This window comes from Ixodes scapularis, unplaced genomic scaffold (assembly GCF_016920785.2).
Source record: "Ixodes scapularis isolate PalLabHiFi unplaced genomic scaffold, ASM1692078v2 ptg000943l_1__unscaffolded, whole genome shotgun sequence".
NCBI lineage: Eukaryota > Metazoa > Arthropoda > Arachnida > Ixodida > Ixodidae > Ixodes > Ixodes scapularis.
Window position 1 is genome coordinate 513,500 of NW_024610073.1, and position 24,737 is coordinate 538,236.

The following is a 24,737-nucleotide window of genomic DNA, read 5'->3' on the forward strand; positions in this document are numbered from 1 at the left end:
TGGTGTCGTATCGCAGGAGCCGCAAGCTGGATGAACCGGACCAAGCGATGGAAGCAGACGACGGGCGTGGGACCTCTACCTCAGAACTGTCATTCGCGGTACCGGTGAATCTGTCTATCTTCGAAAGGAGAATTTTATTGTTTAGCGATCGAAACACGTAGGGTTTATTCCGTACGACACACCCGACCACCAAGCATGATTCGCACGAAGATGTCGCCGAGTCGTTGCCCCTTCTCGTGGCTGAAGACATTGCTCGCCTTACGAACACAAATTGGTAAGAGCTTAAAAAACGTACAAATGCCAAGCACAAAGTGCTTGATGTTTGTGCAATATTCATTCGCTTCACAGAGCCAAAGGAATGTAGGGAAAACAAAAAACTATGTGGCCGGCTGTAGCGGTGTGATTTCCGGCAACTCTCTCCTCTACATTTCTCCCTCCTCCCCAGTCCCCTTGTCGCGGCCATTAACTCCGTGCTCACGTATCAACTTTGGTAACGAGCGGTTGCGTTATTTTTTTATTTTATTTTGCTTTATTAAAAATTTATGTGACAGTGTAGTAAAATGTTGATTGGGTGGTCTTCCAACACCAGCAAAAATTAAAAAAATCTTTTCGGGAGTGTCAGTGTTCCTTTGTATTGCATCAATTTGATGAAATCGAGCATATTAATCTCGCTAATGTAGGAGACAACAATAACTTAAAAAGTCTAATTTTGCGTCAAGTGACAGCCTCACCTGCGGGTAAAAAGTGGAATCGATAAAAAAATGGTAAAATATAAGGAAAAATGTTAACATTCCTGCATGGGCATAATGTTGAGTGACTACACTAATTGCTAGAGGATCTCAAATAAATGTTTGACGTCACATTCAACATAAAAATTAACAAGACAAAAAATAACTCCCTTTTTTTTCTTTCCGGTTTTATGAAAGTCTACACTTTCTTGGCAGTCGTATAAATAAGCTTAAAAAAGGAAGCTATGGCAATCCACTCCTCATGCCTCGACTCCAGTTTCCCTCCTCTTGTGAGGCGCCACGCGGGATTCCGAGACAGCCTCTCGCCCCCGTGGCGCACCTCGACGGTTGTGGGCTTCCAAAGCAGTGCGTATCTCCCACACATATTTTCTACACTTTTAGGACAACACACATTTCCTACACTATTGCAAATAGAGATTGCCATTATTAGATGCACATTTTTTATGGAACATTCCAACTCATAAAGCAAAACAAATAAAGGAATAAATTGGAACGAACACAATCAAATTAAACGAAAGCAAAAATTTGAATTAACCGAGGTCGAACTAACGAAAGTTTACTGCAATAGTTTCCTCTCGTCCATTCATTTCCGTTCGGAAAGGAGCTCTGCTTACATAATCTCTTCAAAACTCATACAATATTCTGTTTTCTTTTGGGCTAAGTAATGCTTCCTCCAAGTATTTGCTTCTCAGCCCTTTCTCATGTCAATCAACCGGACAACAATACCACCATACTAGGCTAAAAGCACGAGCTTCGCACAAAGAGGCACCTCTGCTCCATCAACTCTACTATAAAAATTGTTAGCAAAGTAAAAGCTGTTGCATGAGGAGATATTTGTTTCCATGACTGGTGAGCCTAGTGAATTGAGACTACAGCGTGATTGCTCTTGTTCTATTGAAAACGGACAGCATGTTGGTGCTCTAAATCGGATCAGTCGTGGGACCAAAGTATATGCAAACCAAAGCAAAAGATGTCACTGGCAAAACGGCAAGCTAACAAAAAGCAGAGAGCACGAGATCCCTTCTCTGGAATATACCTCCGGTATTGCTGGGAGAGTCGGCTGCTTTCCAATATAAAACAAAATTGCTGTTTCTTTTTTATCCCAACCCTTTCCGGTTAACCCTGGGCCTTTTGGGAGTAGGCTATCTGGCCCCCCCACAACAATGAGTTTGAGACTCCTGCCACACATGAACTCAAAACCTCCTTCGCTTTGAAATAGAACATCCCTGTGGCATCCTGGCACGATAATAATAATAATGCCTTTATTTTTTCATCACACCGATGATCACGTTGAAAGCACTTTCCTGCGAGCGAGCAACCAACCCGTCAGGCCTTGACTGAGGAACCTCCTTCTAAAGAGATAACAGAAACAAATTCTGGAGGTGTACTCACCAGTAACCATACTTAAAATTATGACACATTTTGAATTCCATTATAGAAACTCCAATCCTGGAGGACCGGGAATTTACTCTAATTACCTGATTCTGACGCGCACATTTTTTCAAGAAAAATATAGCTAGAAATGGCATGCACATTACAATCCAATACGAAACTGAAACAAAAACCGAAATCACGCTACCAGCAGTCCCACTGTCATCGCTATTACAAGATGCCGGCGTAGCCTCTGCGCCCTGTGCGCAACCACACGTCACCCTCCGGACACAGAGCGAGTTGCGCAGGTTAAACAAGGATGGCGCCACCATAGAGGTGTACAGCAGCGCTCGCGTGGTCGGAGGCGCTCATTACTAAAAACTAAAGAAAACAAAAATGAATCAAACCTGATTCAACTTTAGTTATGACTGCATATTATTTTACTAAATACAAATTACGTATGCTTAAAAATATAATATATTTTTTTTAAAAATTCATGTCAACATCACACTCTCGAGATGTTGCTTTTCTCTGTTTTTGCGTTTCTAAAACGAAACCGCTGCCAGTTCACCGGTGGACCGTTGTGGAGGCGTCCGTGGGTCTGCTCGGTGCTTTCGCTCGCCTTCGGAGCGTCAAGCTTCGGCACCTCGATCATCGCATTGCACGAGCCTCGCACTTTCGGGCAAGTGGAAAGCTTTTCGTGTCTTTGAACCACCTCATTTGTGCGGTTACGCAAAGTCGTGCCCAAGCAGCGTCGGGGACAAGAAGCACCCGTTCGTTTGGATCCCAACTGACGACGGTGAGTTTGAAAGTTTTTACCCCAATTGAAACTTTTCCTAAGCTGATCTTCCAGCCACAAATGGACCTTTTTCCAGTAAGGAGTGCCCCATGACGGTTTCGCCGCCTACTACAAATGGAGGGCAACCGGACTCGCCTTCTCCCATAGGAACAGATTAGCGTCACAAGAAAACAGTGCCCCCCAAAAATGGCGAAAGGGCGGTCAAGGTCAAGTGGAAAAGGTGTGCGCGTGCGCAGACGCTTAAAGGGGTACTCCGCCGTTTTTTTCATAGTCCCCGATTTGCCTAAAAGCTTGCTAGACACACCAACAAACATCGCTGAACTAGTAACCCAAATATTTGGACAAAATAATGTTTTTTCGTGCAGTTACAGAATTTACAATTTTGGACCTCATCGTGTTTTTCAAAGTGAAAAGCTCTACGGGCAACATTGAAAAAGTGACGTCATGGTTGGGTAGGAGTTCACTCTTTGGGCTGTAGACTTTGTTCACATCTGATTACAAACAGTTTCATGGTGTCAAATGAATGCTTTGGAAGGTCGCTCCAGCCCCCGCGCAGCAGCACGATACAAATGCTCGGCATAGTTCAGATTTAGACTGCCTGCTCGAACTGCAATCCAGCCCAACCGTGACGTCAGGGCAATGAAAAGCGCGGGTATATTCGAATCTTCGTTTTGGCGTCGTTTTCATTTGCCGATTTCACAAAAACTATTCTGAATTTCGCGATACTAAATAGCATACCGAAAAGAGTAACGGACGGCGATTTCGAATATATGGTTAGTTGGGGTTGCTCAAAATATCGCCGGAGTTCCCCTTTAATGGAAAAAGGTCAATTGCACCATTCGAGGGTTTTGTACTCTTTCAGGTAATTGAATATATTGTTTCATTTTTGAAATTTACAAAATGTCACCGTGATTTCATTGCGATGTACCCGTTTCGGCAAGCATTCTTAGCACGGTTTTGTGAATGAAGACCGTCCTGCAAATATTTCATGATCTGTAGACTGTTGGCGAAATATCACCTCCTCTACCTCTCGTCGATCTCGTTCACAGCAGTGTCGATCCCCGTCGAGTTAGTCTCTATATACAGTATAGACCACTTACAACGAAACCGCTTATAGTGCAGGACCGGGTATAACGCGGCTTTTTTAAACCACCGGTTCGCCTCCCATAGAACTCCATGTAATTACATACCGCTAAAGTGCAGGCACGCGAAGGGAAATACCGGTTATAGTGCGGTTTCTCGAACAGCCCGCCGACCGCGCCGACACTAGATAACGGCGCTAGCCGCGAACGGCACTCGCGGGGCAAGGAGGTTGCTCGAAAAAGCGGGGAGAAGCGAAAAGGGAAACTTCAGTTGCCATAGCAACGGAGGGACGCATGCACGTGTCGTTCATGTGCGTGCGTGCGTAAGTCCCTCCGCTGTGTTGGAAACAACCGCAACGACAGACCAATCGCAGGTCGAGGAGAAGTGTTCGCGCGCGTTGCATGCCGGTCGCGGGCCAGCTGCTTCTATCCGCGAACATGGCGTCGGTTGTGATCATCGTCGTAGACGGCATGGTGGAAGTTCATCGTTCCCCGTAACAGCGCTATCTTTGACTGTGAATTTTCGTTGTGTGTCGCTATGATAACCCAGCACGTACTAGAAGGGAACATCCACCTACTCGTGCGGCGATGTTGTGGCGGCACTCTCAAGATGGCAGAAACGCCCGTATCGTCGTGTTTGTTTATTTCGACTACAGTGGTGCTTTCTAAACATTTGTGTTTTCGAACATCGCCCGGATTTCTTATTTGGAGCATTTCGTGCCTGTGCCCAAGTGGAAGGTATTACTGGCGCGTACCTTATAAAGGATGCGAATTTTCATGCGTTTTCATCGCCGGAGAAAAGTGATTAGGGTTAGCATTCCCGAATGCTCGCAACGTCCGTCCGCAGGCCGCAACGCCGTTAAAAGGCTGCGCCAGGCAAAAGTCACTTATTTCTTTCAAAATAGGTGACACACTTGAGAGAGAAGTGTACTAGTCTGGTGAAATAAAGACTTTCCTCAAACTAAGCTGTATTTTTCATCTAACATAGAAATAAAATCTTTTACAAAGGTAAGTTGTCTGATGGCATGTATTTTGGCCTGAAAAATTGATGCTTTGGTTATAGCGCGGTACCGCTTATAGTGCGGATTTTAGCGACTCCCGCGACATACGTTACATGCGGTCTACACTGTAAATATTCTTCTCCCAGTTTTATAATATTTCGGAGTTCACATTTTATAATATCCGCCCGTTTTTATTGATGTGTCTCGTGTAGATTCTTTTACAGCCCTGCGACTAGTTTTGCCACGTTTCATTTCTTTCAGAAATAAATAGAAAACTAGATAGTAAAATAATTTTTAAAGACACTTTTAAAATCTTGAAAGATTTACGCATAGAAAGGCGGAATGCAGACAGCAGAGCTCGATCGCGAGATGTGCTATCCGTCCTTCCATGTGCAATTCTTTCGAAAGTTTTTACACCCCCCAACGCACTCCCCTCAAAACAATTAAAACTCGCATTAGGCATTTTTTTCGTTGGTTGCACATAAAATAACATTATTTGCATTGTTGTTTTATTTTCTTTTTCTTTTTGGTGTATTCATACAGATCCTCAAGGCCTGACAATCACTCCAACAAGCCTCAGGGACAGGGAACCCCAATAGACAAAAGGTATGTCCGTGGTAACTTTTTTGTGAAGTGCACTTGATTGTTGGCCAACCTATCAAGCTTCCTGAATATGTAACCATCAGCATGCTAAGTTCCGCCTTAGTGATCTATGCAGTCTAATCTACGATCAACTGTAATGTAAAACGAGAGTGGCTGGGGCAAAGAGAATTACAACAAAAACAAAAGGATAGTAGGAGCAATATTTCATAGCCCCGTTTCTCTTCTGCAAGTGTATGTGTTGTGACGAGACAAACTAATGTGTTCTTACATTGTCCTGTGCAGATCCTGAGAGGATAGAGAACACACATACAGGAAAAATGAGAAAGAACAATGAAGTGGCTGGTCCATCCCATGAGCATCATAAAATCTCGGTGGCCACAACAAGAAAACCTGGTTCAACTCGTGGTTCAACTTGACGGCGCAAGCGACAGGTTTTGGAAGCTCATCAAGAGGCCAAGAGAAATGAGAAATGCCAAAGTGGTCTACAGAGAGCTAGGTCTACACATTATTAAGTCTCTAAAGATTTTGGTTCAGGCCTGTAAGTAAGCAACAAATAAGTTTGCCCGAATTACAATTCATTGTGTTAACTGTTTATTTACATGGACCAGTCAGAATGACACGAGCTTTCAACTAGGCATGAAATCTTGTGGCTGTGCTTCTTGAGACCCTCGAGAGACAATGTTGTCCACTGCGTCAGCAGGTTGCTCCTTGAACGATTTTTATGGAGCAAGATCATAGACTAACAGAAGCCTCTGAGCATCCACTTTGTTGAGATGCATTGTTAGCCTGCTGGTGGCCAACAACCTCTAGGCAGTTTTCTTTTTAGAGTGGGAGGGCGAGGGGGGAAATATCTGTTGCTTCGAACCAGTGATTCCAGGACCTTTGGCAGCTAGAATTCAAACTACCGTAATATCCCGAGTCATCGCCCACCCCCCAACCGCCTGAAATTCGTTAAAAAAGTGGGGTGGGCCATGTCTCGGTGGGTGAGCACAAACACTTAAAAAAAAAACGGAAAAAACCGCCTATTTTTTTCTGCGTATCTAGCGCTGATGCAAAAGAGATACATCAAACTCAAAACTCGATTTAGTTTCATTGTTTTATAGAAAAACAAATGCTCACGAAAGAATGTTTTACTATAGCGAAGTCCGTTGCTTGCATACGCGCTAGAAACACCGCCGATCTGCATTTAGCACGAGCGTTTGTTCCGTGAAAGAATGTCACCATTATGTTTTCCTAGTTAGTAAAAAAAAAAAAAGAAAGAAAAGTTTACAAGAAAATAGAGAAACCGACCAGGCGCAACGAGCGAGCGAGCCGACCAAAGAAGCGACCAAGAGCAATGCTGGGAAAGCGGGAAAGCCGGCGGTCGCGTTGGCAAATACTTTGGCGTCGGGCCAAGTCGGGCGCCTTGTCAATTGCAAGCTCTTGCGCAACTTTCTTGTTTGGTGCGTACATACGTGCGTCCGTGCACGGCGGGCTATCAATGCACGGTTGGGACGCTCTGCAAACGTCTGTGTAGGACGTTCCAGCAAAGCTTTATTTACGCTTTGGCTTTGCCTAAAATATTGCACAACAGCGGTCGCGACGGGCGGGAAGAAGGAGCGGGTTCGCGGTGACCTTACTTCGGGGGAGACAGACTTTGACCTAACACTCCGCGGTTACGTTAACAAACTCTTATTTTGTTATCTCCATCGTTTTCTTTTCGCACGGATACACGACCACTTTGGGGTCGCTCACGGAGGAAATCCGTAAACAAAAAGAAGTGTCTTTCCCTCCTTCGTTTTACTTTGTCACGGACGTCCTCCAACTGTAAGGTCCGCGGCCGCATCATTCGGGTAGGTTGTGTGTTCGCAGATCGCAGAGTCCGCGCTGGGGTATTTGAAGGGGTGGGCGATGACTCGGTGTTTTTTTGGAAATCGATATTGGCCCAAAAAATGGGGTGGGCGATGGCTTGGGGATGGGCGATGACTCGGGATATTACGGTATGTATTTGGAGAGTTTCACTCTTTAAGATCTCAAGTTTTGGTGGACAATATCTGACCCACTAAAATTTTGCATTATTGTCTTATTACACAGGTTGAAGAATTGATGTTTTATCGTAATATACGTTCAAGTTGGCATTTGAGATTCCACAACCTATAACCATTTAAATATCTTCTTAGACATACCTCACCGCAGGAATGACTGAATAAATGCGTCAACGAGTGCGAAAAATGCTGCATCTGTTTCGATTCCCTGGAAGACGCTGACGACAAGTAACGGACTGTCAACTGCTGGACACAAGGTAGGCAAGCAGAACTTACAATTCTTTGCCGTAACACGTGGTATGGCACGCACGAACCGTAAATTTTCAAACAAAACCTACTGCGGTACCGGCGGTACCACGGTAGGGAGCAGCGGCAGGGCACGACGGAAGGGCTGGGCCATATTGGATTTTGAGCGGCTTCGTCTTCGCAAACAGCTAGGAAGCCGCTCCAGCTAGCTCGACGGCGTCAAAAGTAATTATTAAAACGTTAGCGCTTCATTTTATGAACATAATTATCGCTGCTTATTTTAGTTTCGCAATCTATTAATAGAGCAATGAGGCTTCGATTCGTTGCAGTAATGAGCGCCTCCGACCACGGAAGCGCTGCTGAGCGCCCAGTTTTCCCAGAAATCGACTCCATTGGGTCTATGGCAGTGACCGGGTACTGCACACGTGGTCTCAATCTCGTCTTGAATTTCGCAACCTGAGGAGCTGCTCTAGCGATTTGCTTTGTTGTCAGTCGTCAGCGCCGCCGAGACAGACAACTCGTACTTGCGGAGCTGAAATGGCCGCCGCACCAGCTAAGGCGCGGTGTTTTCATTACGAGGCCGGCCTTAAGAAGAAAGTTTGTTTATTTGCCGAGACGAACGGCAACAGAGCCGCTTCGCATACTTTCAGTGTGGCCGAAACTTGTGTTCGTGACTGGCGAAAGCAAAGAGAAAAGATTTTCGCAAGCAAGTCGACCCGGAAAGGATTCAATGGGCCACGGACAGGGCGGTTTCCCGGCGTCGAAGATGCCCTGGCCGACTACGTGAAGAAGCTCAGAGCCGACCAGATGCCGGTGACAACTGAGATAGTGAAAGTCAAAGCTCTCGAGCTAGCTCACCACCAAGGCATACCCAGAAGCACCTTCAAGGCCAGCAGAAACTGGATAACAAAGTTCATAAAAAGGAAAGGGTTCTCTCTTCGGAGGCGGACTGGAATCTGCCAGAAGCTGGCTGAAGTTTACGAAGAGAAGCTTGTAGTCTTCCAATGGTTTGTAATATCAGTGCGCCAGAAGCATGGGTATCTGTTGGGACAAATCGGAAATGCAGATCAGACATCGATGTACCTACTTCGACATGCCCGCCAACACGACAGTGGAGGTGAAGGGAGCTAAACAAGTTTGCGTGCTGTCCTCTGGACACGACAAGACGCGGGTGACGGCAATTCTCCGTTGCACAGCGGACGGTCACAAGTTGCCTCAAATTTGGACTTTAAGCGGAAGATGCTTCCGAAAGACGCGACACTTCCTCGAAACGTCGATGAGCGAGCCAACGAGAACGGATGGATGGACACCAATCTGGTCATCGATTAGATAAACTGTGTGTGGCAGAAAAGGCCCGGCGCCGACCTGGGAGTGCGAGCGATGCTTGTGCTCGACGCATTCAAGTGTCACCTCGACCAGCACGTGAAGAAAAAACTTGCCGCGTGCAACACACCTTGTTGTCATCCCAGGCGGCATGACCTCCCAGCTTCAGCCACTGAATGTGCGCCTCAACAAACCCGTGAAGGACTGGGTGCGGGTACTCTTCAACGAGTGGCTGATTAACGGCCCTCACACGTTCACGCCTGCCAAAAGACTGAAGCGTGCGTCTCTAGAAGGGATGGCTGGATGGCTTTCCAAGGCGTGGAGCACAGTCCCATCTGCTATGGTCGAGTGCTCGTTCAAGAAGTGCGGAATTCCGAACGCGATGGACGCCACCAAGGACGACATGCTGTGGCACAGGGAGCGCGACAAAGAGCTGTCCTAGAGTGAGGACGAGTGATATGCTTATGAGCAAAGTGCTTACATGTAAATAAACTTCCCTTGTTCTTCGTGCACAAACACCGATTTTTCTTGCACATGAAAACCGGGTGCGCGTAAGAATCGAGGGCGCATTAAAATCGGGTAATTACGGTATGCAAAATCTTATGACTAAGTGATGTTCACTGTGCCTCGCTCCAAGGGGAAATAAAGCTAGAAAAACTTGAGCGCGCTGTTGGCGGTCTAAAAGAACTTTAGGTTCGGGCGGAGTCTCGTAAGAAGTGAACCGCTATGCCCCATGCTGCACACCATATTTTTCCAAGGCACCCCAAGTCCAGGCCCTACCTCCGTCGTTCTTGCAGATCCACACAGTTCTGATACCAAAGTCCAAAGACCCAGCAAACTGAAAAAAGTTGCAGTTCCATTACAACTTGTAATGTGGACTCCAAGATTTCTGCTAATATTCTGACCAGTGGATAACAGTTTGCCGCCTACCGTTTAATAGATGAACGGAGCCATGGGCAGCAGCATACCAGCAAACATGCCCGTTGCTCGGGCAGAAACGCTCCAACTTGGTCAAAGTCTTCCACCGTGTAAGCCACTTCTTTTCTAACTCCTCGAGCACAAAAACATTGGGTCTTTGCTACCAAGACTCCTCAACAAAGACTGACTGTGAATGGCACTCTTTCATCAGCAATGAATCTTGAGGTTTCAGTAAAACAGGGTTGTCCTTCATCACCTCTCTTATTTGGAATTGACTTGGAACCTTTAAGTGTTTTGGACAGCATAGAAATTTGTGGATATAAGCTGCCACTTATATATGCGCAGCAAGCTTTAGGCACGAGGGAAAGGTTTTGTGCCGCAACTGGGGCAACCATCAACGAGAGCAGAGGCTCGTGCCTAGGGTTCCGGGCTAGGACACCCAGACAGTTGGTCCGCATTTCATGGTCGGGTACTGCGTCTGAGTACCTCTGTGCTACCGGGGCAATGTGGCAAGACAAGTCATATGTCCCGCCAACCTTGTCGACAAATGTGATATGTCCATATTTGGAAGAGATGAAGCCCACAACATTTTCCTCGTAACTAAGCTCCAGTACATTCTCAGAATGCTTTGTTATACACAATGTCATCTACGTGCGCTTCACCGCATTTTTGCCACATTCGTACGAAGCTCGTCCCAGGAGCGCCGCGGTAATTTGTTTCAATCCTTGGATACTGCAGATGTCGACCTTGCGCGTCCTTTTGTACAATTAGTGTCTAGGTTTACATTCCTCGGAGGGTTGCCGTTTCTTACGCGTATTTTTGCAACTTGGCCTTTGGACGCATTTGCCGCATTGGGTTGCTTCAACGTGCCCAAACAATTTTGTGCGTTTCTGTAAAAGAAGTTGTGGACACAGCTAATTTCCTTAGTCCCTTAAGGATACCTGTCCAAAAGTGGACGAAAGTAATAATACAATGAGCCTGTCGAAAGCTCGCTACCACTGCCAATCCTACTAACCTCTAAACTGGGGCAGGACATATTAAGACGGGCTGAAAGAATGCGAATATCCCCAACAGTCTTTTCTTTTTGTAAACTTGGGTACATCGAGGCTGTCCGTTGAAATGTGGCTCAAAGATGATTTATGACCAGCTTGAAAGCAGTGTTTCCTAGTGCTTTTCCTGGGACGTCCTACAAAGACCCGTACGGAATCTGCTTTTTGTCAGCCAGAGACCCCCTTTGAGCTTCTCTTCTTGCTGTCATCAGCCTCAATGCAGCTCCAAACTCATTCTTAGGTTGGCAAGGAGTGCTTAGCTGCCACTGCTGGACCTGCCTCAACTTTCAGCCTTGTGCGTTGCATGAAATTGCTCGTAAAGGGTTTTCCTAATTTCCATGACCTCCTTGGCACAGTGGTCAAGTGTTGGGCTCACAATCTTGGGCTTGTGGGTTCCCCCTTGGAGGGCGGAATTTTGCTTCAATTTATCGAAGGTTTGTATTTGTTTCGCGTTACTATTCCCGATTTTCCTGCGAGGGCTACCAAAATAAATGCTAGTGCATTTATAAGCTTACTTTTTATACAGCTCCATACATCGCATAAATCATCACGGTAATATTCACCTAGGGCGGATCTTGTTTTTTAAAGCGCTGCTCTTGGGCACCCATTTCCTTCTTGAGCAACATCGGCGTACCTTACACGTTGCATTATGTTACGTTTCCCATAATGATGTCACACGTGATGTCACAAGAGTCACGAGTGACGTCACGAAGGTCACTCATGAAGGTCACGATGAACATCATGACCTCCACAGTGAAGGTCACGGCCTTCACAAGTTACGTCACGAGGGAGGGAGGGGGAAGGGTAGAGAATGAGAGGAGGAAGATCCAAGGGGAGGGGAAAAGGATAAGAGGAGGGGCATACCCTCCCATCCTCCTCCTCAAGAGCTGCACTCTGGTTCGGCAATACAGGGAATTGTAAACATCTTTCAGTTTTAGAGCGCAGCTCTTAGGTGCCCATTTCCTTCTTGAGCGGCGTCGGCGTACCTTACACGCTGCCTTATGTTACGTTTCCCATAATGATGTCACACGTGATGTCACAAGAGCCACGAGTGACGTCACGAAGGTCACTCATGAAGGTCACGATGAACATCATGACCTCCACAGTGAAGGTCACGGCCTTCACAAGTTACGTCACGAGGGAGGGAGGGGGAAGGGTAGAGAATGAGAGGAGGAAGATCCAAGAGGAGGGGAAAAGGATAAGAGGAGGGGCATACCCTCCCATCCTCCTCCTCAAGAGCTGCACTCTGGTTCGGCAATACAGGGAATTGTAAACATCTTTCAGTTTTAGAGCGCAGCTCTTAGGTGCCCATTTCCTTCTTGAGCGGCGTCGGCGTACCTTACACGTTGCCTTATGTTACGTTTCCCATAATGATGTCACACGTGATGTCACAAGAGCCACGAGTGACGTCACGAAGGTCACTCATGAAGGTCACGATGAACATCATGACCTCCACAGTGAAGGTCACGGCCTTCACAAGTTACGTCACGAGGGAGGGAGGGGGAAGGGTAGAGAATGAGAGGAGGAAGATCCAAGAGGAGGGGAAAAGGATAAGAGGAGGGGCATACCCTCCCATCCTCCTCCTCAAGAGCTGCACTCTGGTTCGGCAATACAGGGAATTGTAAACATCTTTCAGTTTTAGAGCGCAGCTCTTAGGTGCCCATTTCCTTCTTGAGCGGCGTCGGCGTACCTTACACGTTGCCTTATGTTACGTTTCCCATAATGATGTCACACGTGATGTCACAAGAGCCACGAGTGACGTCACGAAGGTCACTCATGAAGGTCATGATGAGCATCATGACCTCCACAGTGAAGGTCACGGCCTTCACAAGTTACGTCACGAGGGAGGGAGGGGGAGGGGTAGAGAATGAGAGGAGGAAGATCCAAGGGGAGGGGAAAAGGATAAGAGGAGGGGCATACCCTCCCATCCTCCTCCTCAAGAGCTGCACTCTGGTTCGGCAATACAGGGAATTGTAAACATCTTTCAGTTTTAGAGCACAGCTCTTAGGTGCCCATTTCCTTCTTGAGCGGCGTCGGCGTACCTTACACGTTGCCTTATGTTATGTTTCCCATAATGATGTCACACGTGATGTCACAAGAGCCACGAGTGACGTCACGAAGGTCACTCATGAAGGTCACGATGAACATCATGACCTCCACAGTGAAGGTCACGGCCTTCACAAGTTACGTCACGAGGAAGGGAGGGGGAAGGGTGGAGAATGAGAGGAGGAAGATCCAAGGGGAGGGGAAAAGGATAAGAGGAGGGGCATACCTTCCCATCCTCCTCCTCAAGAGCTGCACTCTGGTTCGGCAATACAGGGAATTGTAAACATCTTTCATTTTTAGAGCGCAGCTCTTAGGCGCCCATTTCCGGCTTGAGCGGCGTCACCGTCGGTGTAATTGTGCAGTGCATTAGGGGTAAATATTCCCACTAAATTTAGCGCAAAATTTTCCCCACTAAATTTAGCAGGAAAATTCCCCTGCTAAATCTAGCGGAAAAATTTCCCCTAAATGGAAGGCAAGCAGGAGAGGAGGAGGGGCATAGCCTCCTCTCTGTACCTTGCGGGCATCTTCTAGCTCCGATTCCCACAGACCCTGTTCCCGTATGAATATGACACTGGAATACTTCGCTCTCGGCAAAAGGGTTTATTCACTCACTCATTGCCTTGGGGGGTTTCGGGATCGGGGGACGGTCAACAGCGAGGCCGGGGGAGAGTCCGCTGCCACAGCAGCTTCTCCGAGTCCCAGCGGTGGTCGCCCACACCGCGTCATGGGGTCATCGTCGTCCAGGGTCGCTGTCCGGTCCGTTTGTCGAGTCGCCACTCGACGTGGTGCCCGCACTCCCTGCGCCAGCGTCCAGCGCCGTCCGAGCTCGCCTCCATGACCGGTCCCTTGTGAAGTCGGCAGCCCAAGCCCAAGCCCTCTTCCTTTGTCTCCGTTGCCCTTCTTAAGACCTTCCCAAGTCCTTGTCCCGCCGACCGTCCAATCGGGAACCTGCCGCGAGCCGATCCTCCGACGTCAGCGCTGGGTGAGGGGGGCGCTTGCCCCGTTCCTCCCGGAGAGCTCGGACATTCCGCGACAGGTTGGCGACTGGAAACGGGAAGGTCACAGGGAACGAAGGAGCGCCCGACAATACGGCGGCGGGGACCGGCAAGGTCACGGAGCGCGGAGGAGCCAGGGAGAGGGTCCCCACACCTCCCCTCCCTCAAGGCTCGGACCCTGGGGGGCTTGAGGTTGCGTGGTCCCCAGGACCCTGGGCAGGGAGCTCGTTCAGCTGAGTGTCGCCGATGACGACGAGCACCCTCGATGATGATGATGGCATCAAACCAAGCAGGTCAGCGGTGAACGTCCATTCACTGGGAAGCTCGTGACCGACGGAACACGGTCCACGAGCTGGTCCGGAGCACCACAGCTCACAACACGGACGGGCACTCAGGCACACACAACACGCCGGCACTTAAAGTTCACTTCCGTCCCTAATGTAGCAGACAGCGAATCGCGCAAAAACGAATACCGGCACCCTATATCAGACAGCGAGACGAAACCAAAATCTTTCGATCGTTGGACATGCCACGAAATAAAAACGAAACTCTTCATTTCAATACTAGCAGGCAGGCAATCATCAAGAACATCACGCTGCGCGTTCATGAGGTACTTAAGTGGAAAACCATTCCTTAACCAAAAAGTATGAGCACTCAATGCATACTTAAATCGTACATACGCCCACTATACAACATTTGCTCCTATCAAACTCAACCGCATCTTTTAAAACAGAAAACAATCTACCAGAGCGTCACAACCGCACACTTCTGACAACAATGTTAATCTCTAACACAAGCTCGAGAAACGCATAGAGCTTCAAAAACGAACAACAACCTCCCGTAAAACAGAAACGGCCACAAATCCTGCCCCGTTCGCGAGGTGCGACTCGAAATATCTACGGAAAATGAACACGCAGTCAACAGTAGCAATTAACCAAGACAGGCACCCATGCACTCGGCGTTCACGCTATCCGAGCTACAAACACGCTACAGCCAAGCTACGCAGCACGCCTTCATCAGAAGGGGTAATCACCTTACTGAGAGGCCGTTGTTCCGTGGTACCGGCCACTTACACCAGTACAAAGGGAACAGTACCTGGATCGTGCGAACAGCAGATCTCATTGGACAGCCTATTTACAAAGCTATGTCCGTAACGTTTGGGCATGTACCAGACGTTACCGCTTCACTGCTCGGAGGCGACCACCCAACAGGAGCGACGAGCGCGTAACGGCGGTCCGCACCGAACGCCGCACGGGCTCGACAACCGCGATAAGCGCATCGACGCACGTTAGAGTTCTCCCCCGACCAAACCCCGACACCGCATAACTAAAAAGTCTTCCAGCTGATGTCAAGGCCGGCCGGGATCGAGCAATAAAGGTACGCCGTCAACGCGTCTCGCGACTTTTCGACGTTCTCGAATCGAGCAACGTGACCACATACAAACGCAGTAGGCTACGCACAAAGCTCGCCCCCAGCCAAGTCAACACGCCGCATGACTGAAAAGTCTTCCTGCGACTGTACAGACAGGCAGGGTTCGAACAATGTAAGTATCCCACACACGCACCTCTCAACTTCCGCGCAACGAGCGCGATACCAAAATGCCAAATAATCTAACCGGCCAGTCTTGGAGATGGACGAGCTAATAAACTATATTTGCTCTGCATAAACAGTTTCCGCAGCGTCGAAGTGTCTACAGCATTTACCGCCGCATTCCAACACCCGCTACCCATTCATGCAAAGGCTGCAGTTTGTACAGCGACGGGCTGACCCAACGCACAACAGTTATAGGCCGCCGACGGCCATGCCGCTGCCATAATTTCTAGGCTTCCCGGGCACGTACCCGCCGACGTGAACCGTACGTTTTCCCGGGCCAACCGCGCATCTGTACAGGATAAAACTATGAACAACTCGTCACATCATCGCAAGACCGCCACTCCCCTCGTGCAGGTTTTGACTGCACGAGCCCAGCTCTTTCCTCACCTAGCTGTCTTTTCTCCCCTAAATTTATAATTTCACTCCAGCCCAGGTCTCTGCACGACCAATTACGCTCTCTACGCCTTCGCGTCCCAACGCGAACCAAAGCACGGCTGAGAACCGTATCCGGCGGCAGCGCAAAGCGCGCGCTGGCCGCCGCTTCTCCGGACCCGGAGAAAACGAAATAAAGAGTAACTCCCGCCTCGAGGCTCAACCATCGATATGGCGGTGTGAGGATCCGGAACCAACTGTGCGCACAATTAAACAGAATCAACCTCACGACTCTACAACCAGAAACGCACGGGTCATCCCCATCGCGTCAGACTGGACTCCACGGAGCATTACACACGCACAGCCACTGATAAGTGAACACGGAAACTCTGTGGCTTTCGGGATTCCGATGCCCACGCACCGGACATCGCGTACCCGGCACGATTTAGTGGGCTCAGCCCCTAAATGTAGCCTTTGGCCACAAGGTACTCGTTCAAAGCGATCTTGGTCGGAACCACAAGAGCGCATCCGTACCTTAAAACGCTGTCAACGACGCTCAAAACCGCGCCGACAGCTCAAGCAAGGCCAACTGGGAGCTAGCATGCGATCAAACCGAGACGCTAGTCTCCTCCCGGACAAAATGCAATGCGGGAATAATTTCCAAACACAGTCCATGCAACCGCCATCCGCAATGGGTGCGTTCTCCACCCGGAGCGATGCCTCTCTAACGCGTCCGATCGGTAACAAATGTTCCAAAACATTACATCGATACGCGAGCAAAGGCGGTTAGGCGCGTCACATCCCCCAAAGCGTGAGCTGGCATCTTTCCTAGCAGACGTGGACGGCCGGAGGCGTAGGTGGGGTGACGCCCGACGCTACATGCCTCGAGGGGTGCGGTAATTTCGACGCACACAGCGCTCTTGCGTAGCAGGATCAACCTGCCAGCAGCGAACGGTGCGCTGAACAGCAAACACTCAAGGCGCTTCTCGTAACGGGGGATAAGTGAATTCCGGACATTCTGCGAAAAAGGGTTAATCCCTAAAGACAACGGTCAAGATCCGCGCCTCCTCGTCAGGCAGGCGATCATGTCAGGGCCTCCGTGCGGCGCTCCCGCAACGAAACTTCGTGCGGCGCTCCCGCGACAAAGATGACCCCCAAAAAGAGCGCGAAACAGTGCCCCAATTCAACCGGAAACAGGTTGGGAATCGAAATGCCTGCCTGATCAAAAATCAGGCCCCACGTTGCGGCGCCAGTTTATGCGGGCATCTTCTAGCTCCGATTCCCACAGACCCTGTTCCCGTATGAATATGACACTGGAATACTTCGCTCTCGGCAAAAGGGTTTATTCACTCACTCATTGCCTTGGGGGGTTTCGGGATCGGGGGACGGTCAACAGCGAGGCCGGGGGAGAGTCCGCTGCCACAGCAGCTTCTCCGAGTCCCAGCGGTGGTCGCCCACACCGCGTCATGGGGTCATCGTCGTCCAGGGTCGCTGTCCGGTCCGTTTGTCGAGTCGCCACTCGACGTGGTGCCCGCACTCCCTGCGCCAGCGTCCAGCGCCGTCCGAGCTCGCCTCCATGACCGGTCCCCTGTGAAGTCGGCAGCCCAAGCCCAAGCCCTCTTCCTTTGTCTCCGTTGCCCTTCTTAAGACCTTCCCAAGTCCTTGTCCCGCCGACCGTCCAATCGGGAACCTGCCGCGAGCCGATCCTCCGACGTCAGCGCTGGGTGAGGGGGGCGCTTGCCCCGTTCCTCCCGGAGAGCTCGGACATTCCGCGACAGGCCGGCGACTGGAAACGGGAAGGTCACAGGGAACGAAGGAGCGCCCGACAATACGGCGGCGGGGACCGGCAAGGTCACGGAGCGCGGAGGAGCCAGGGAGAGGGTCCCCACAACCTTCCCCTCATCCTCCTCAAGAGCTGAGCTCTAATTCGGCATTACAGGGAGTTGTAAACGGCTTTCTTTTCTTTTTAGTGTCATCACCAAGCGTTCAGAATGTAGGCTCAACAACGCAGCAAAGATGTGGGGTGGCGCCAAGTGGGATGAAAAAGAAATGCGTATCTCCTCGCAAATCCGATTTTCCGAAAGGTTCAACCGCTCGGCAATGCCACTACTCTCCGAGCGGACATGCGAACGTGCGAGAGCTTTTGCCGACAACCCCAAGGCAGCATCACGAGGGCAAGAGGTCGTCACTTCGTCGTTCACCTTCTGTCCATTCGGGCCTCGGAGATCTTCACCCGAGGTTAGAGATCACAACGACACGTCCCGGTAGGACGCCCACACCCGAAGGATCTGGAGGCCTCGGCTCCAACTCAGCCATGGCACAATTCCCCCTTCTTGCCAGAGGCAGCTTCTACCTAAGGGTATCCCTTCCAGAACCGGGCTTCCAAGAATTCGTCGAGGGTTATGCACCGAGCTACGCATAAAACCAAAGACAACAAAACATTCTTTCCAATCAGGGGAAAGAATGTCTTGTAACAATAGTCAATTCCGTCTCGTGGGGACGGTCACATTGTTCGTTAAAAGGGGATATTCATTGAACGGGATTTTGCCCCGTAGCGGTTATAAAAACGTGCGGAACAGATTGGGAGATTGTCCGAGACTTGCGTTCTATTTCGTGAAATGGTCCTCTTTCTAGCATATGTAGATTATATCGGCGTTTGAACGTACACACGTACCAAGCTACTAAACAAAGTCCGACGGTGCGGGGGTAAGGCGCCGCATTACCCAGCGAAGCGAGTGGCTCCAGTCCCGTCTTGCCAAGACACCGCGCTTTCATTGCGACATCTCACAATGCTCGGGCCCTAAAACCGGTCTCAGATAAATCACTTTCAGAAAGTAATTTGTTGAGGTTACGGTTAGGCAATAACCCAAAAAAGGGCGGCGCAGCGATGCATTGGGTTCGCTTGACGCTGAGGCTGAAAAGCCCGGGCAGACTTGGAAACAGGGCCTCCCCCTGTTCACCCAGAGAGAGCCGTGGCCACCCACCTCCCTCTTGGAGCCCTTGGCCTGTAGGGCTGCCAGCTGCCTCTGGGTCTCCTTGGGGGCCAGCACCCAGCCCCGGTCCAGGTCGCTCAGGGCCTGCACGTAGCCCAGGTTCAGGGCCACCCGGTCGTCCAGCAGCGCCCGGTCCCAGCCACTGTCCCAGTAGCTGCACCAGGGAACTTGCTCTACAAATGGAAAGTTCTGCCCCCTTTCCGCAATAACTCCCACTTTACTATCTTAAAACCCTGACATGCCACACTTCATTACAAGTGTTCACATTTTTACTAAACTCACTCGGAACATTCAAGCTGCATACCAAACTAACGACGTTAACAGAAACAGTGGGATATTTGAGATGTAACTTTTCAAAGGTGTATTCCTCTCTCAAACTAAGAATGTATAGAACGCTAATTCGCCCCAAAACTTGAATATGCTGCATCAGTTTGGAATCCTGGCCATGAAAACTTAATTTACTAGCTAGAAAGGGGTAAAAATAACTCCCTTCCTTTTATACTCTCTAATTATAATAGAGCAGCCAGCGTAAGCACCGCGAAATTCAGTCTCGATCTACAATCTTCAGCATTTCGCTACAAAAAGTTTTGTCTCGGTCCTTTTCACGAGCTACATCGCCACCCGTACCTTGGCGACAAACTTATTTTTCCTCCTCGACACATTTCATGTTGATTAGATGGTGCTCGTAAGGTCGGTGTTCCATTCTCCGGATGTAACGCTTTCTTTCGGTTTTTCGTACCACGCACACCCGAAGAGTGGAATCCCGTTTCTGGATCAACAGCAACCATTGAAGATCATCGACATTTCAAGAATGCATTAGCTAACGTCATAAAGTAGGAGCCTTTCTAACCATCGTATCTCCTATATCTCCACTCTGCTATTTTTTTAAATAAAGTCGTCGTAACCATTCCCCTCTCTAACGCGCCCTGGCCCCCGAGGGCATTTTAAATCAATAAAGTAAGACTGGCGGGCATCTTTGTGGCACAACGTCTTTATAAACTGTCCGACGCTCGAAATTCCGACCGGCGTGTTCACCCTCATCCAAAACATTTTTTTTTCGGATGCGGCAAGCGCGCGGGTCGGAGTTTCGGGCATCGGACTCTCGATTTACACTCGACCTCGTTGCAAATGCGTCGTTCCGTCACCAGCCATAACCCTGGTGGCGTCGTGGCGGCGGACGTGGCACACGCCCATTCTCCTCCAAGTCGCTCTCCAGCTCCATGGTCCGCAAAAGCTTCGGCGGCCGGGTGTCGGGACGCCCTGGCGACCCTCGCGTTCGCTCGTGCCGTTTGCCGCAACATCTACGACCGAGCGCCAGGGTCGCAACGACCAACTTTTGGGACGTCACTTGCCGCCACCTGGCGATGGCTTTCGTCGCGTGAGGGAGGAGGATGCGCAACAGACCGGTCCAAGACGCGCTCCATGCACTCTGGTGGGGCCCAGCTTCTACACGCGACGCTCTGGACGACCGCGTTGCGGTGCCCCTCGGGAAGCCACCCAGCAGCCTTAGGGTATATTGGCCCGTGCCTGATCGAGAAGATCCGTTCATCTAGAACAGGGATTCTCAAACTTTTTGGTCTCACAGAACCCCAGGAACCCTCAAAAAATGCTGCGAAGGTTTCACGCATATTTCTTTTTCTTTTTTTGGCTGCGGAGGTTTCATGCACTCATAGTCGGAATTAATGAATGCACCACCTTCGGACACCAGGTAGTAAATCCCAGGGCGATACGCTGAGAAACCTATTTTTGCGGACCGTTCAAAGTGGGATCGAAGCGTTAGCATACATGCGGTAGACACTCTGGCAGCCGCAGGGGTGCAACTGCCGCCAAAGTGCGTGACCAAGTGACACTATGCCAACAAGGACGGTCATCCTCCTTGTCATTCCGCTCTTTCGCGGCGCAAACCATCCGAGGGAGAGGCACCTTTTCGGATAATTAAAGCGAGCGTCGGCTATTTCGGTCAAGAGATGCGCGGCTGTGTTGTAGCTTCTCTGCACTAAAAACGGAGACAAATAGAACAGTAGGTCTTACGAAAGCCAATATTGTACGCCGCATGATCATCGAGTGCTACATATAACGAATTATGGAGGTATAAAATACCGTAATATCCCGAGTCATCGCCCACCCCCCACCCGCCTGAAATTCGTTAAAAAAGTGGGGTGGGCCATGTCTCGGTGGGTGAGCACAACCACTTAAAAAAAAAACGGGAAAAAAACGCCTATTTTTCTTTGCGTATCTAGCGCTGATGCACAAGAGATACATCAAACTCAAAACTCGATTTAGTTTCATTGTTTTATAGAAAAAAATGCTCACGAAAGAATATTTTACTATAGCGAAGTCCGTTGCTTGCATACGCGCTAGGAACACCGCTGATCTGCATATAGCACGAACGTTTGTTCCGTGAAAGAATGTCACCATTATGTTCTCCTGGTTAGTAAAAAAAAAGAAAAGTCTACAAGAAAATAGAAAAACCGACCAGGCGCAACGAGCGAGCGAGCGGACCAAAGAAGCGACCAAGAGCAATGCTGGGAAAGCGGGAAAGCCGGCGGTCGCGTTGGCAAATACTTTGGCGTCGGGCCAAGTCGGGCGCCTTGTCAATCGCAAGCTCTTGCGCAACTTTCTTGTTTGGTGCGTACATACGTGCGCCCGTGCACGGCGGGCTATCAATGCACGGTTGGGACGTACGCTCTGCAAACGTCTGTGTAGGACGTTCCAGCAAAGCTTTATTTATGCTTTGGCTTTGCCTAAAATATTGCACAACCGCGGTCGCGACGGGCGGGAAGAAGGAGCGGGTTTGCGGTGACCTTACTTCGGCGGAGACAGACTTTGACCTAACACTCCGCGGTTACGTTAACAAACTCCTATTTTGTTATCTCCATCGTTTTCTTTTCGCACGGATACACGACCACTTTGGGGTCGCTCACGGAGGAAATGCGTAAACAAAAAGAAGTCATGGATGAAGAAAGAATAAACAATTAAAACAGGGACAACACAACCACATCTTAAACCACTTAAAGGGAAGATGGGGCACTTCTACATTTGAGAAAAAACGCTTGAATCGCGTTCATTTGGCCTTTAGATTAACAGATATCAAAAATGTATTTCAATGCGACGTGCCGGAGAGCCATACGAGCAATTTCAAAATAGGGCTGAAGCCCCGCCTCCCTAGCCTTGGGCAGCCAAAAGAGCCGTCGATGACGTCACGGACAGCGACTGTCTTTCGCGTTTTTCTCGCGTTTAACAATACTTACGCAGAAAATGGTTTGGGTATTCTGGTTCACGGGGTAAAAATACACTAGAATTCACTTGTAACTCATTTTTTCCGAGAAGCTCCGTAGCTTCCCTTTAACTTAAACAACTTAAACCAACACGCTCTTCTGCCAAGCAAAAAGAAGTGTCTTTCCCTCCTTCGTTTTACTTTGCCACGGACGTCCTCCAACTGTAAGGTCCGCGGCCATGTCATTCGGGTAGGATGAGTGTTCGCGGATCGCAGAGTCCGCGCTGGGGTATTTGAAGGGGTGGGCGATGACTCGGTGTTTTTTCGGAAATCGATATTGGCCCAAAAAATGGGGTGGCCGATGGCTCAGGGATGGGCGATGACTCGGGATATTACGGTATATTTCCTATTCCCCGTTGATTTCATTTTGACCGTGCTGAATCGTACAACACCGAGAAAGAATTGCGCACCAGTTTGAAACGTAAACTCCTGGAGACGACGACAGACGGCTCGGTGAAAACAAGACAAGAGGCAACGCTCTCCCGTTGCGGGCAGTTGGGTTGTACTCGTGCCGGTCATCTTTCCCGTTCTGTCTACGTTTCACCGTCAAATATATATGTCAAATAAATATGTCGGGCGTCTCAAACACACAGCCTACAAGGCTAAGAGTCCCGGCTCAGATACCTCGAGCGCTAGAATGGCACGCACCATCTCATCTCGCCCAACCATTTTCGCTCCAAAATTAGTTCCGCTCTTTTAACCTATTCGCATAGTTTATACTTGTTTGCGTGCATTTGCGTTTCTTTTTTTTTTTTCCGATTTATTTTTAGCTTTCCAGCTCGTAATGTGCAACGACTCCTGCTAGTCTGCGAGCACCTTGTCAAAAAATACATCTCGGCTGCGCAAACTCTCGACGAGCTAGACCAACTACCCAAGACAAAGCAATGACCTCGGGATTCTCGCCTTTAAAAAAAGACCACCATTAAAAGACGAGTACTTGTTCGGAGTGTCGCGATAAAAATAGTCGAGAAAAAAAGAACCGTTAAATTAGCCGTTTGTTTTTCTAGCAACACATTGAGCTCGGTTGATCCCCTGGTGAACTGAGCAACGGGAACAATGGTGGACTTCCTTCCTTGTTCTATGAAAAAAAGCCAGCGGACTGGCAGGGCAATGGCGTCTCCATTCTCCTTATCACATCGGGTCAGGGCCTAAAGTAGTCATGTAAACTAGGGGTGTGCGAATACCGAATAGTAGTCTTCGAATCGAATACCGAATCGAATCAAGAAAAAAAAGCCGAATATTGAATCGAATATCGAATAGTGATTTTATTTGTAGGAATTCTTCAAAGTGTGCTGCGAATGAGATTATTATATGTCCAGAGTATGCACCTGTTGCAGAATATGCATCTTGTGCAGAACAAAAGCTAAAATGTAAAAAAAAATTCTGGTGAAAAAAAAAAAATTAATAAAAGCAGTTGCTGTTGGATGTTGGGCACTAAAGATCCAATTTTATGGCACAAATATAATCTTACAGCCACGCATGCTTTTTTTAAGCCCAACCTAACACCGCGACTTTTTTTTTTATAAATGTTTGCATATCTCAGAAAAAGGGCATTTTGCGATATTTGGTTTTCATTTTAAGGAAGAAAAAGGGCACCCGGGATGTTATTTCACGTAAATAAACAGATAGGTGTTAAATCTTAGTAAACAGGCTTAAACAATATAATCTGAAGTAAGAAAAAAAAAACGTGGTTAGGTGGCGCAAGAAACCGTCCAACTGCCGCTATGCATCCATTTTTCCGTCTCTCTATCCTGTTTTAGAGAGCCTTGATTTAAAAGAGGGAGCAAGCAAAACTGAAACCACGGAGACGGCTCCAGTGCAGATAGGTCGTAAGTGCGCATGTGTTGTGTTGTCGCGAGGAAAAAGGCGAGCAAACAGAAGGGCAACGACGCCTACTCTCCCTGCCGTGTCTGCCTGCCCGATCCCGATCGACGCTTTCGTTTTTTCGTCACCTTCTCGCAGTTCGTAATTCAAACGCGGCTATCGAACGGTTGGAAACCCTCTCAAATCTAGGCACACTATTTTCCCGTTCCGTTTCGTTCCGAATCAGAATTTGTGGCTTGAGGTTCCAAAAGAACGACGACGATAACTCGGCTGGTTTTATCGGCGTGTTTAACGTGGGTTTCTTTCTGTGATCGTGCAGTCGCCGATTTCTGTGAGTGCGGCAAGTGTGTTTTACATCGGTGCTTCAATTTGAAACGAGGGGCTTTACTCGTGAAAAGAATTAGGCATGGCGCGGGATTTCGGCCTCCCAACAATTCCTCTCTGGAAGCGGCGCAAACGGGATGTTTCGGTT

The 24,737-nt window shown here is 49.0% G+C and overlaps 1 protein-coding gene across 1 annotated transcript in view; it reads right to left on the reverse strand.

Annotated features, from left to right (window-relative positions):
- The window catches only part of LOC8031267 (sorting nexin-17), an 82,789-nt gene that overhangs the window by 21,667 nt on the left and 36,385 nt on the right, over positions 1-24,737 (reverse strand). Inside the window, exon 7 of the mRNA XM_042288036.1 lies at positions 19,156-19,318. Coding sequence (XP_042143970.1) covers positions 19,156-19,318 — 163 coding nt within the window. The remainder of the gene's footprint in view (positions 1-19,155; positions 19,319-24,737) is intronic.